Source organism: Metarhizium album (assembly GCF_000804445.1).
Source record: "Metarhizium album ARSEF 1941 chromosome Unknown scaffold_4, whole genome shotgun sequence".
NCBI classification, from domain to species: Eukaryota; Fungi; Ascomycota; class Sordariomycetes; order Hypocreales; family Clavicipitaceae; genus Metarhizium; species Metarhizium album.
Window position 1 is genome coordinate 583,106 of NW_024467578.1, and position 13,915 is coordinate 597,020.

Sequence of the window (13,915 nt, forward strand, 5' to 3'; positions counted from 1 at the left end):
AGAAAAATCGGCGAGCGACTCGCGTCGAACCACACAACCGTCAGAGATCAGTTCGTTGACTCTAACTTGGTGCCCCTGCGAACTTGCAAGTTTGCCTACCGGAGTCTATTCTGCTCATCTCCTCGCTGTCTTTTACAGTAGCCGCGGCAGCCACCCGCAGCCTGTCCCAGCAACTTTATCACCTTTCTGTACCACGTCTGCATCCGACAGTTGCAGAGGGGAAAAGTAAATATGGCTACATCGGTAAGTTGCATTGGTTATTTCGTTCGTACTGCCATCTCCATCTCCCGCGCCGCGCCCGCGCCAGCCAACACTGGAACCCTTGCCGCCGTCCTCAGTGCTCTAGCGCGTGGGCCTCGACGTCAGAGGGGCTCGTGTGTCTCAAGGCTGCGCCAGACTAGCGCACGCGGAAGGGATGCCTGGCAGCATGGATCGCCCGGGGTCAACAGGCACTGGCGCCAGCTCACGGGGACGTCGCCTCTGTCTGTTCCCAGACAGCAGCCAGGCTCTTGGCCCCCCACGCACCACCACCACCACCTGCGCTCCATCTTTGGTTTCGGCTTCGTTTTGGCACGGCCGTCTCGACACGCTGGCACATGCTCCAGCCTTTTTGTCCTGTGTCCGGTTCTCCCATTTCGCTTTCCCATCATCACAAATTGTTCATCACCATTATTGACTTCGTTTTCGCTCTACCTAGGCGCGGTCGAGGGCCGGATTTTATTCTTTCAAGATGCCCCCGGCTTCCAACGACAAGTCTCAACATTCAATGGGGTCCGGCTTCCCAGGCTCCAATCTGTATCCCAACTCCAACATCTGGACCGCGTCCCTATCCAACGCCAGAGAGCGCTCCATCGGCGCTAAAGGTATGTTTTCGCCCATTCTGAGAATGCAGGCCGCTGCCGGTGCACCCGGGTTCAAGTGTACTTATCCGATTTTTTCTTCACTTCCAGAAACCGAAGGCAGTCCTTCTGGCTCCAGCGCCCTTGCTGCCAACTCGGAGGCTGATGTTTGGGGAACATCAGGCCCTTGGAAAACAGAACACCCAGCTCGATCGGCCAGCACCTCTCCGAACCGAACTCGCGATGCGGCCATGCCGAACGGTTCCGCCTATTTCGACCACGCTCCATCCGCTATTGGCATCAAGAAGGGCAGCTTTGGCGGCGCTCACGCCCTCGCAGGAGATGCCGCCGCCTATTCCACCACTACCTCTACCTTGACATCACAGAAACTGCCCCCGATGGATGCCTTATACATGGAGCCGCTTGCCCAGTTTCCGGGAATCCAGTCAGTCTCTCGTGAAGCCAGCATCCCTCCTCCCTCGCGACAATCTCAGGGCTCTCCTGCCTTTCAACAAGATGTATACCGTGGCCATACACCAAGCAATTCCAATCATTCGCAAAGGGCCATTGGCAACCAAGCCTCGTCTTTCTCATCCCGCAGTGTGAATCAACGGGCCTTCAATCTGAACAAGCAACTCGACGACGAGCTTGCCTACCACGGTCGTCGGCTGGCTTTGGACAATGCTAACAATAGTTCAAACTCCTTCAACCCAACATCGCAACCATTTCAGTTCAATCCCGGATCACAGTCCTGGATGACTGAATCCCCCAACTGCAGGTACGAGAATGCTGTTGATGCGGACACCATAGCTGCCCAATACGCTTCCATCAAGAGAGGACCCGTTGACAGGATTCCTCCCTCCCCTGCTTTCCGGCTGGACACTGGCCACAGTCCGCGCAACTATGCTGTGAACCCCGACAATTTTCCAGCCAGGCCATCATCTCGAGACCCCAGATCCAGCGAGACGGAGAGACGAAGCGTCCCCGCGCAACATTTCGCCGGCGGATTCACACCCTCGTTTTTTCCTGGCCAATACGCATTTGCCAACCTGACCACACAATACCCACAGAGCTACATTGACCCGTATGCGCAAAACTTCCGCAACGCCATGATATCTGGCTATGGCATTCACCCGGTCTCCTCAGCATATTCCCTCGCCGCCAATTTGCCACCTGTCCGACCCTCAAGGGATCAGGATCCCGGCAAAGGTGTACGCAGCGTGCTCTTGGATGAATTCCGTCTTAGCAACAAGTCGAGCAAGCGATATGAACTCAAAGATATATATAATCACCTTGTCGAGTTCAGTGGTGATCAGCACGGTTCGAGATTTATCCAGCAGAAGTTAGAATCAGCCAACAGCGATGAAAAGGACCAAGTGTTCCGGGAGATTGAGCCAAATGCTATTCAGCTGATGAAGGATGTCTTTGGCAACTATGTCATCCAGAAATTTTTTGAGCACGGCAACCAAGTTCAGAAGAAGGTATTGGCTGAGAAGATGAAGGGCAAGGTGGTTGACCTTTCGGTACAGGTTTATGCCTGCCGTGTTGTTCAAAAGGTATTGTCATCTTCTTGCTTCCTACGCAATTATTGCTCACGGTTTTGAGTAGGCTCTCGAACATGTGTTGGTCGAACAGCAGGCCGAATTGACCAAGGAACTGGAGCCAGATATTCTGCGTGTCATTCGCGACCAAAATGGCAATCATGTGGTCCAGAAGATCATTGAACTGGTCCCAAGACAACACATTAACTTCATCACGGACGCAGTGAGGGGTCAGATCACTGGCCTTGCGTCTCATACGTACGGATGCCGCGTCATCCAGCGCATGCTAGAGCATGGGACGGAGAGCGACAAGGCGGAGATTATGATGGAGCTACACGCGTCTGCCCAGATACTCATCACGGATCAGTATGGCAACTATGTGGCGCAACATGTGATTCAAAACGGGAAGCCCGAAGACCGAGCCAAGATGATAGAACTCGTCATGGCTCAGCTGCTCACTCTGTCGAAACACAAGTTTGCGTCCAACGTCGTTGAGAAGTGCATCGAGCATGGTACGGCTGAGCAGCGAACCAGTGTTCGAGAAAAGCTTACTACCGTGGGTAGTGATGGCACCAGGCCCCTCCAGCAGATGATGCGAGACCAATATGGCAACTACGTTATTCGTAAGTGATGCCAACATGCTCAACCAGTGTTTCTCTTTGAATGCTAACTTTTTGTGTCAGAAAAACTTCTTGGCCAACTTGAGGGCAGAGAGAGAGATATGTTGGTAGAAGAGATCAAGCCTCAATTTTTTGCCCTGAAAAAGAATGGATCATCGCGTCAGCTCCAGGCTTTAGAGAAACTTCTTGGCTTAGGATCCGGCAGTTCTTGCCTGAAGCATGACGCTGCACCCACTCAGACGGACCTCAACTCTGCTGCGGACACCCCAGCCCTCACCAACGAAACCAGCAGCCCTCAAAGCAGCAGCCCACGCAGTGCTCACGCAAGCGCCATCAGTATCCCGACCGAAGAGAGTGGAAAGAAGACATCTGACAAGCTGTCCAATATGGTCACTCTGCAGGTGCGGGAAGAAGAGGCCTAGCTGGCACGCTGCAGGTCATTCAGCGCAGAGGGGTGACGGAGTGGCACTACGACTGACGCGGCTCCAGACTGCATCTTCGTTCCTTTCCACTAATTTGTATTAATGACGACGTAAAAAGTCTTATGGCATCGAACTCGCAAACACGGCGGCGCAGAGGCACAGGCATCTTGCGCTGTCTCGCATAGATACTGTCCATCATTACAGCAGCGACAACGTTCACACAAATGCATATGTGCATACTCGATACAACTTACTAATGTCTGCCACTTGCAAGAGAAATGCATCTCCTTGATGGAGTTGGTCTTTCTCAGGTTTTATTTTTGTTATTATTTTCACGTTTGCACCGCTTCCTGTCGCTGCGACCTTGTTGAAGATGAAGATGGCCATATTGCCGTGGCCACAGTGACAAAATAAATGCGTATTCTTTTCTCGGAACATTATTGGCGATAAAGCACAAAGTATTCAAGGAAATTATTGGTTGTTTCTACTTGTGCGATTTCTGTTTGGTATTGGAATTGCGATACTTTTCGCTGTTGCCTCTGCTCGGGCTCCAGTGTTGTGCAATGTTGGACGACTAGATTTCGCGAGCTGTCATTTTCACTCATTTGAGGGGGACTCGGGGTGGCATCCCGATGAAATGCATGAGAGCGCTTGGATGAAACGGTCACAGGGCTCAAGGGGTTATGGTTGGAACACCTAGGCGGCAGTTGGATGGGTTTGACTGTTTGACTGGGCTCTGATTCGGCACTGTATTCTAGCGAGAAGTGCGTTCAGCGTTTGAATTTGATGCCCTCTGGTCTTGGAGTTGTCCATTGTCCATATTGGTGCTGTACAGGAATGACGGGATGTTGTAAAACGGGGTCGTGGTGTCTGAAGGCGAAGTGTTGTTCAAATGCCAAGATGCAATGTGATTATGGTTCAGCTGAAACAGATTTGCCGCGAATATTTGGCTTCGTATTCAGATGACGGATTCGGAGAACCAAGGCCATGTGAATCCTCAGGGTGATACGACATTGATCATCTCGGCACCACACTCGGCATTCCTGCTTCCATTCCCGAGGCTACTCCGGACATCCAAGAGTAAATGACCATCAACCCTAACCCTGAACTGTGCTTGTGATTGGGAGGGAAAAGTGGGCCTCGATCGGATTCACGGCTTGCACAGTCCATTTCTCCGTTCCCCGCGAACAGACAGTCAAAAGAAATAAACCAGACGTGCCAAGTCCCGATTTCCACCACATGCCTCGCAAACTTGCTCGTGCCATATTTTCCGAGACCGTCACCTCGTCAATCTCGATGAAGCTGCCTTTTCTATAGCGCCGTCGCCGGAACCACCCCCGGGAGTTACTCCCCCCAGTCGTATGCCATTGAAATACCACACTCGAGCTTGCGGACCGCCGACGTCGATAAACAACGATGGCTCCCGGTAGACTGAGCTTTCTACCTCCGTATCTGCTGCGGGTGGCACGAACAACCGTCGTGCCCACCACTGTGACAGCGAGACGGGTGGCTACGACGAGATGCAAAAGCTTGTTTGCCCCAAGGCATGGAAAGGCTGTCGAGCCGACTTGGAACAATGCTCAGGAGGCACAGTTGTCGCAGCCAGCCGAGTCAAAAAAAGATGGTCATGAAGTTGCGGCACAGGGGGGAGCAGATGCGACAACACCGACAGACGCAAAGCAACCACGAGTCGCCGCGGAGAAGACTGAGAAGCCGGAACCAGAAAAGTTGCCCCGAGTGCAAGCTGCGACTCCGTCAACAAGCCCTGCAGACTCTCCCCTCAGTAAATCCGAGGACTCAGACGCCACTCCCACGGTAGCCAACTCCAGCAACAAAACAGAGGAACCAGGTCAGACACCCTCCAGCGTCGACTCTCCCGCTTCTCCCTCGCTCGAGGCCGTTCTGCACATGCCATCTCCCGGTCAAGCCGAACACCCGCACATGGCGCCTCCACCGTACGTACACCATTTTGATAGCTACTCTCTGGTGAAGCAGCTGGAGGAGGGCGGTTACTCACGGGAGCAAGCCGTCACTTCGATGAAGGCGATACGGAAAATTCTTGCGCAGAACTTGGATGTAGCGCAGAAGCGCCTGGTCAGCAAGAGCGACGTTGAGAATGTAGGGTTTCTTAGGTTTCCAAAGAGGACCACGTACAGCACCATGTGACTAACAAGGCTGGTGAACATCCAGGAGACATATCTCTTTCAAGCCGCCTGCTCCGAGCTGAGCACGGAAATCAAGAACAACCGGCGATTGCAAGAAGAAGAAATGAGACAAAAGCGGACGCACTTGCAGCACGAAGTTGATATCCTCACACAATCCCTCAACCAGGAGCTACTGACTCTCAATGACGCCGTTCGGGGGCTGTTCAATGACAGAACCATGGCCGTCCGGGAGGAACAGAAATCCGTTGAGAGTGCTGTGAGTCTGCCACGGGAGGCCGCGTGCCGGATGAGTTTTTAATGACCTCTCGCCAGATTCAAAAAATCAATTACAAGATGAGCATCCTCCTCAGCAGCGATAGCAAGTCCGAAATCGAAGGCGTGAGATGGGTGTTGATTCGACGCTCCGTCGTCGGTCTCGTGTTCCTGGCCATCCTCACCCTGGGAATGATTCGATATACGACATACCTGGCGCAGCAGAAGAAGAAGGAGGCGGAGAGGCGGAAAAGGGAGCGCGAGAGGTTGAAAAGAGACGGCGGGAGAAATGACCATACTACGGCAGCAGATGCAGCCGTGATTCTGTCTGCAAACTAACGCAGTATATCGCACACCCTTTCTTATTACTCTAGGGCGCAGTGACTGGTGGGCATCTGAGCTTTGAGCTTGCGGCACCGGTTGTTGACGTGCAGTGGGCGTTTCTGGAAATACCCCAATGGACCGAAGGACACGTCTTGAGGCGGATATAAACGGGACAGGGCATGACTCTTTTTTGACTCGGCGTCTGATTTTACTGTTTTACACGCAGTGTTTGATGGAAAACATGGCTCAGGACGCCACGGACAAGTTCCAGAGTAGAAGAGTTGGCGTCACCAACTTGACGCTTCAGGGTGCGATTCCTCCAAGGCCCAACACCCCAATCACGATGAACCACGTCGCATGAGAGATTCCCGCCAGTCCGCACCGAGAAAATTGAACACAATGTAAATAAATAAAAAGCCCTCGCTCTATTCCAAGAGCCCGAAACACGCCCCTCCTTTCCCAGTTGTCCGCAAGCCACCCGCCAGCCGACCGTCTCTGTACCACCGAACAGGCGAGGCGAGCACGCAGGTCGGACGCGGCCGACGACCCCGCATCACGTGGAGCCAGCTCGTGCACCACACGCACCGCGTCGCGTGCAGAAAAAGTCGACCCGGCCATGACCCAACCAACCAACCCACGTACGAGCCCAGACGCGACTCCCACCGAAAGAATGGCCGCCGAGCCGGACCCCGAACGAACGGCCCAGCCCGAGCGGGCAAGGGAAGACGAGGAAGACGAGGGAGAGAAGAGCAAAGAGGAGGAAGCACAAGCAGAGGCAGCCAGGCCGGGCCCCCGCGCCCTCCGCCTGCACCAGGTGTACGCGGCCTCGTTGGCGCGCACGCTCGACAGCCTCTCGTACGAAAACATGGCGCCCTGCTACCCGACGATCGCGCGGCGCGCGTCCCCCGTCCTGCGCCGGCTGCAGGCCCAGATGGTCGAGCGGCTGCGCGAAAAGTGCGAGCGCGAGTTCGGCGCCATCCTCGGCGCGAGGGACGTGGTGCGCCGGGTGAACGAGCTGGAGGCGCTGGCCGCCGACGCCGAGGCGCGGCGGGGACCGCACGGCGCCGCCGCGCCCCCCACGCCGTAAGTCGGGACGCGAGAGGGACGAGACGAGACGAGACGAGACGAGACGAGCTGCTGCTGACGAGCGCCGACGCAGGCCGCACCTGCTGCCGCCGGGCGAGGTGCTGGCGGCGCACCTGGCGCCCCGGCTCGCCGAGCAGAGGGGCCTGCTGAACGCGAGGCTGCAGACGACGCAGGCGCAGAACGCGCTGCTGGCGGACCACGTGAGGGCGCAGAGGGGCGAGATCGACGCCCTGCTGGAGAGGCTCGCCCCCGCCGTGGACGATGTGCGCTCTGCCAACGGCGTCTTGGGCCCTCTCGTCGGCGACCTGGCTGCCGAGGCCAGGGCCGTCGATGCCGAGACGGGCACGGGCACGGGCACGGGCGGCGCCTCTGGTTGACGGGACCGACTTGGGCCGAGACGGGACTGCGACGCCCTCCCTCGGGACGTGGGCGGGGGAGGGGCTTGGTTTGGGCGCCTGGAGTTCTGCTGATTTGCCTAGATACCCGGGAATGGAAACACATCCGACTACCTTCACAAACACCAAACAGACGGGAGAAATTTTCAACCAGAGATTATTCTCAAAAAGTCACATCACATCTTCTACCGTGCGCGATGGAAACAGGACAAACGCCAAGCTTTGGTACCCGGATGTTGGCATGTACAGTCGTCCGGAATAACCTCAAAACTCATCCAGGGCAACATGTAGTGAAAAAAAACTCCGCCCAATGAAGTGGCACCAGTGTCCCCTTTTGTATATGATGGTCTTCTTCCGATTGCTCCGCAAATGCACCAGATAAACCGCCCGTCCTTTGATTAGAGATGCATCCTTCCTTCAGTTGGGGGCTTGTCACAAGTTGGCCGCGAACTGCTTCGCTGCTTCCAATCCCATTCCGACCGAGAGAGCAGAGAATGTTGCCGTGATGATAACATGACAAGGCAGAACCGAGCATGTAGGTGGGACAAATCGTGGCAAGGCTCAAGGGGCCCAGGCCCGGATGACATGCGTCGGCCAAGAGCCCCAGGATTGCTCAGGCCTGTTCCCATCAACATCATCCCATTCCCGTTGCTACAACAGCCCGGGATCGATTCCGCAGCAGCATCATGACCATATTCAATGTTGGCACTCATGTCGAGGAGTCGAGACCTTTCTGTCCAAATGGTCCAACAGACTCGAAACTCGTCGGATCTTGACAAACTCTTGGCCACTAGATTCTGGGGTTTTCGGTATGAATAACCTGCCAAGGCCCAAAAAAATCGATCTCGCCATACGTTGGGGGCAATACACGGACCATTTTACCCGTGCCCCAATCCACAAACCACTGCTTACCCTTGCTGATTATGTAGTTGGATTTCCGAGGGCTTCTAAATAACAAGTTGCTGTAGCACAGTTTAGCGTACAGCAAATCGTGGGCATTCGACCACCTGTGTTCAGGAAACCACTTTCCAGTATGCGGGTCGACTGATGGATTGGGATAAGAAGAGGTACTGAGGCGACGGCTGAGAGGTTCCATTCTCGGAGGTGCGTTGGAGGATGCCTCCTGCGGCGGTTGCGGAACTGGTGCTGGTCGCAGTGCAGATGCAGACGAGGAGCCTGTGCTGGCACCCGCTCGTGTCGTCGTGTTGGACAATTCCGGGCCCTCCTCAGACGTCTCGTTGTTTCTCGACTGCTCAACAGATGTGGCATAGCCGGGGAGCGCAGGAGATTGGCCCTGAAACCATCGAATGCGTTGAATACGAGGAATTGACATGTCCCGGGGAAAGTCCCGGTCATCAATAGGGGCGGCAACATCGATGGCTGCAAACAAGGCCTCGAGCCATTTAACAAACGTGGCCAATTCGATACACGACAAAAGAAACTGGTCAGTCTCTGCCCTGATACGAATGACGTATCGCCGTCTTTTGTCAAATGTTAGTGTCCGGGACATGTCCACGCTGGAAGATCAGAGGACGGACTCACTTTGTATAGTCAGCTGCGATACCAGCATCGGCATGTATCAGGCTATAGCTCTTCTCAAGCTTCGACTTCCTTACCCACGGAGGGTTGTCGGGGCATATCGAAGGGCCATCTCGGCTTCGACCCCATCCCCAGTCCTTCTTTACGGTATACACATTGAGGGCAGTTCCGTTTAGAGTGACAAATCTGGTGTGCCAGTGACGATCCTCGGCTCGTTTTGTGGTGTTTTCAATCTCATGTTTCTTGGAGAATACTCCTTCGATGTACAATGAACTCTGGTAGTTTGGAAGCGATTCGGTTCCTTCTCCTTCGGTTTCGTTTGACTGGTCGAACACGGCTCGACTCCCTTTCCTCCGGCCTGGCCCCGGATTCTCCTCGCCAACATCTGAGTCGTTAGGATAGGGCTCGCAGGCCTCCGGTTGGGAGAGTCGTCGTCGGGGGGCGGCCATTACGCGATTGTAGTGGAGATCCTCCTCCATGGAATAACGCCGCCGAGGAGGCGGCGTAGACGACACAGTCGCTTGTCCATCTTCACGAATCGAGGCGCCGGTGCGGTCCATGGGAGAGGACCGGCTTATATTTACAGGGCTCGGTCAAGGTTCGGGCGGTTAAAGATGACGCTGCTGGTAAGGTGTCGGGGGCGTGGGCCACGGGCCACGCTGCGTCACCCTTCTGCTAATGGGAGTCTCCGTAGACGGAGTGAAGGCAAAGTTTGGTCATGGCGACCCGCTCCGAGACATGATGGGTCAAGTCAGAAAGCAGCGAGGATCGAGAAGGGACTCGAGAGGAAGTCGAGTCTTGTCTTGGGGGGGTTGGTTTGACGAGTGTCTGGGCCGTGGTTGCAGCCCGGCGGCTCTTTTGTCAGTGTGGTGGTGGCGGACAAAGTTTTGCGTCTTCGGGTGGGAACTGAAGGACCCAAAAATACCAACGCATCGATCGACAAGAGGAATGCCGGCGGCGAATGTTGACGGCGGATGAATGATGAAGTACTCGGTAGCATTCACCTGCGTTGGCAGGGGGGAGGGGTGGGTGAGAGAGGATACAACTCTGCGCTCCGAGACGTGCGCAGTAGAGCTTGCCCCTCGGGGAAATGGGGTACGGACAGCGGGTACGGCATCCCAGTTCCGGTAGCCGTGGTGGTTGACTCCCACGTCGAGAGTCAAACGAGGCAAAATATGCCCGAGGGCTCGAGATGCGAACTGCGCCTCGAGACTTGTCTAGCGCCACTAGGGCCAATATTAGAGTTTGCACTTGGCCGTGATATCCACGTCTTACTTATAAGTCTGGTAGTTCTCGGGAAAGTCGCAGGACCAGCCAGCCAGGATCGGAACGCCTTGACCAGTCAGTTGATGTCTCAAGGCGGAAACCGAAATGCCAACTGGTCTTGAAAAAGGCACGGAGAGTCAGTCATGTGGCGGAGGCCAAGGCCAGATGTAGCAAAGGCCGGCTCGACCAGAAGGGAAGTGCAACTACTCCGTACGTGCGTGCTCCGCAACTGCCACTCGCCAGTGCAAGTGCAGCTCAAAAGGCGAAGCACTTTTGGAAGGCGCGGCGTCGTTCCAGAAAGAGCGACTGGCGGAAAAGCGGCCAGTCGAAGCCACGGTCACCCGAGCGGCCCTGGTCACAAGTGGACCAATCGTCGGCACCAAGCCAGATCTGCGCCCTCTACTCCGTACGCAGGGGACGAGGGAACCGGCACCAAAGGGCGTGGCCAGGGCCCGACAGGGGCACGACTCAGGCTGAGCCGCGTCACCGAAGCTCGCGACGGGCAATGCAGCAAGCCCATTCTCAGATCGGCCCGGCTCCAGCTCCAGCTCCAGCTCCAGCCGGTGCTCGCGGCTACGCAGAGCTGCTGGGAGCCTCAGCAGCCTGATAACAGAAGGAAAGAGCCAGCTGGCCCTGCCAAAGGCCCGTATGCCCGCCCGATGCGCTAAGCCGGAGCTGGTAGGTGCCACGCAAGAGACGTGGAGATGCAAACAGGAGGCAAGAACGAAGGCCGGCGAGCGTCCTCGGCATCCTATGACTACTTAACGCGACGGACGTTGTTTGGTGGATCTGTCAACCCTCCTCGCTACCTTTTCCGCCACCCGAAGCTGTGATGGGCCGACGAAATACGCACAGCGGTCCAAACGCGACTGTTGCTGCCGTAGCATAGGGAAAGAAGGGGCGTCTCGGAGTTACCAGCATGCTGTACTCCGTATCGAAAAAAGGATAGCCGGATATACGATTTGATTGCTGACCTAGGGCAGAAAGGGCGTTTTTCACCCGGCACGGTTGAGAAGGAGACGGCATGGAGATGGACTGCTGCACTGGGATTTCAAGGATGATGTCGTGCAACCCAGACTTGGACATGTAAATGCCCGTCACGGGGGCACAGGTCTGAACCAGGAGCCGGGGCGCATTGAGAACCGGAAACAGATGCGGATTTCCTCATTTCGACGACGGCCGTTGAAAACATGGCCCGGATGCACGCGCTCGGTGGTGGTCGACTTCTAACTATCAGAAAGCAGGCCATGCTGGCAAGATGATACCCCGACACAAAGCAGATACGGCCTGCGACGCAGCAGAGGGAACTCCGAGCCAGGCCAAGCATCCAATGAGACGCGTGTGGAGCGGTGCGCGCAGGCACACACCCTCGGCTCAACGCACCGGAACTTTTGATCTTTTGCCTGGCACCTTTGCGGCACCTTTGTGATGACGGCGCTCCGGCCAAATGACCCTTTTGCCTCTGCAGCCCTTTGTGCATCTCGCAGCCGTTACTCCGTACTCCGGTAGTATTTGCGGACCCCCAATCATGCGCAACTACGGAGTAACGGCTAGCGAGATACTAGTTTGACGTCCTATTTTAGATTCGCCTCCACGGCTGGTGCGGATTTACCGCGGTCTTGCTGCAACACAACTTGCGACACTCACTTGTTGAGATGAGTTGGGGCGGCGCCACTCGGACAGGGGAGAATCATTGAACGCCACTCTATCATGCTGTATGCACCTACGGTCATCATGGGGACGACACGGCCAACAACGGGTATGCCAAAGCTGCGTCGCCATGGTAAGTTACCTTCTTACCTGCAGATCTCGTGCGCTTCCAAGTCCCTCGGCCCTCGAGTCAGGACAGCGCGCCCGCCGCATTCCGCGATTGATCGGCTCATCCCGCCCAACTGATGTGTTTCGGACCTCTATCTCCTGGGGGGGGTTCCATATAGGCAGGGAGGGAGTCGTCCATCTCAAGCACGCTTGCACGCAAAAGCCGGCCACCCTGATCGCAACCACAACCACCTTCGCACGCCCGACCCTCGACCCTCGACCCTCGACTGCTTCCCCACCCGGGTTGCTTCGCAAATGCCGATCTGCTGTGTGTCAGGTCCTGCAGCCTCGTCCAAAGTACCGTCTCGGTAATGCTGTCCGATGTTGGGTGCGGCGAAACATGCCTGACCCATGCCATCCCATGTAATTCACTGTGGCCTTCTGCAACTCAACTCGGCCCAGAAGGGCTCACGAATAATCACCACGACATGCGATGCGAATGAGATGAAAGCGTACGGAGTACCGTGCTGGATGGCGTGGCCCAGACCGCGGGCAAGCAAGTCATGTGTAACGGACCGGACTTGGTCACATGATGCCTACGGCGAGGCTTGAACAGAGCCAATGGTCTTCATTGATGAGTCTCGATGTACTCCGTAGTTGGCTGCGGTTTCTTCCTTGAAGACCTCTGTGCCCACACCTTGTCTGTTCAGTCGCGATGTGGTGAGGCACTTGTGACAAAAAGCTTGCCAGTCCGTCACCAAGAGGACCTAGGCAGACGTCCAGCACCCGTTTCGAGCTTGAGACACGTCGACGACTTGTTCTGTTCTTTTCTGGCTTAGTCTCTCGTCCCTGCAACCCCCGTCGGCCCCGGCCAGCGTTATATTGTACAGCCATCATCTCAACTGCTCCCGTCATGCTGTCCTGGTGCCAAAGAAAGCCCAGCAGCGTTTTTGTCCAGTTTCGTCATCGATTCCACTCTCCCGCCGTCACAGAGAAAATAATGAGAATCCCTACGTTCTCCCTGATTCCGTCTTGTTCTCCTCCCTCCCTCCAAGACAGGCGAGTATCCATGCCATGTCAAAAATTTGTACATTGGCCTTCCCCAACTTTCCCCTTGTCCCCAATAGTACCATCATCTTCCATCGGATGCTCCGTCACACATTAAAACTTTTCAAAGGGTCCGGCCGTGAAGGACGCCTTGTGCAACCATACACCTTCGTCTCGCTAGACTTGTTTCCGTCCTGCTTCATTGTAATCCACCAATAACCATACTACCAGATATGCTGATTGGGCAGCGCAATGCAGTCAGCGGAAAAAAAAAAAAAAAGAGGAAAAAAGGGGAAAAGAGGAAAAAGAAAATAAGAAAATAAAGAGAAAAAAAAGGGAGAATGTAAGAGAAGAAAAGCAGTCCCTAATGCAACTTCAACCCGTATGCGCCGGCGCTGGTCCCCGAAACTTGGCTCCAGTTCCAACTCAAGAAATACCGTTGCCTTCCTACAAATTTTGTATCCACTTCCCCATTCTGGTGACAAGAATGCCCGACAAGGTTCAGTCGTTTTTGCCATGTCAATGTGCCCTTTAATGAGGTTTTAATTTTTATACGACATTGACATTGCCATGATTGAAGCTCAGCTCGCCTAGGCGATGCCCAATCCTCGCGACTGTTGAGGAATATCTGAATGCAAGGACGAAGAGGTGAGTGCCATGA

General features: G+C 55.2%; 4 protein-coding genes across 4 annotated transcripts; 3 read left to right on the plus strand and 1 right to left on the minus strand.

The window, feature by feature from the left end:
- Nucleotides 1–730: 730 nt before the first annotated feature.
- On the plus strand, nt 731–3,422 carry MAM_02463 (Armadillo-like helical; the record flags this gene model as incomplete). Its single annotated transcript, XM_040821262.1, has 3 exons — nt 731–2,395; nt 2,448–3,003; nt 3,064–3,422. 3 exons carry the CDS (start codon nt 731–733, stop codon nt 3,420–3,422), a joined length of 2,580 nt encoding a protein of 859 aa, XP_040680676.1.
- Nucleotides 3,423–4,838: 1,416 nt separating this feature from the next.
- MAM_02464 (uncharacterized protein) lies at nt 4,839–6,178 on the plus strand (the record flags this gene model as incomplete). The annotated part of the gene is made up of 3 exons (XM_040821263.1): nt 4,839–5,540; nt 5,613–5,843; nt 5,900–6,178. 3 exons carry the CDS (start codon nt 4,839–4,841, stop codon nt 6,176–6,178), a joined length of 1,212 nt encoding a protein of 403 aa, XP_040680677.1.
- A 655-nt stretch (nt 6,179–6,833) lies between these two features.
- On the plus strand, nt 6,834–7,626 carry MAM_02465 (Nnf1; the record flags this gene model as incomplete). Its single annotated transcript, XM_040821264.1, has 2 exons — nt 6,834–7,246; nt 7,323–7,626. 2 exons carry the CDS (start codon nt 6,834–6,836, stop codon nt 7,624–7,626), a joined length of 717 nt encoding a protein of 238 aa, XP_040680678.1.
- Nucleotides 7,627–8,340: 714 nt separating this feature from the next.
- Nucleotides 8,341–9,743, minus strand: MAM_02466 (Pleckstrin-domain containing protein; the record flags this gene model as incomplete). Its single annotated transcript, XM_040821265.1, has 3 exons — nt 8,341–8,441; nt 8,557–9,125; nt 9,187–9,743. The coding sequence occupies 3 exons, from the start codon at nt 9,741–9,743 to the stop codon at nt 8,341–8,343; spliced, it is 1,227 nt and encodes a 408-aa protein (XP_040680679.1).
- Between the last annotated feature and the right edge of the window lie 4,172 nt (nt 9,744–13,915).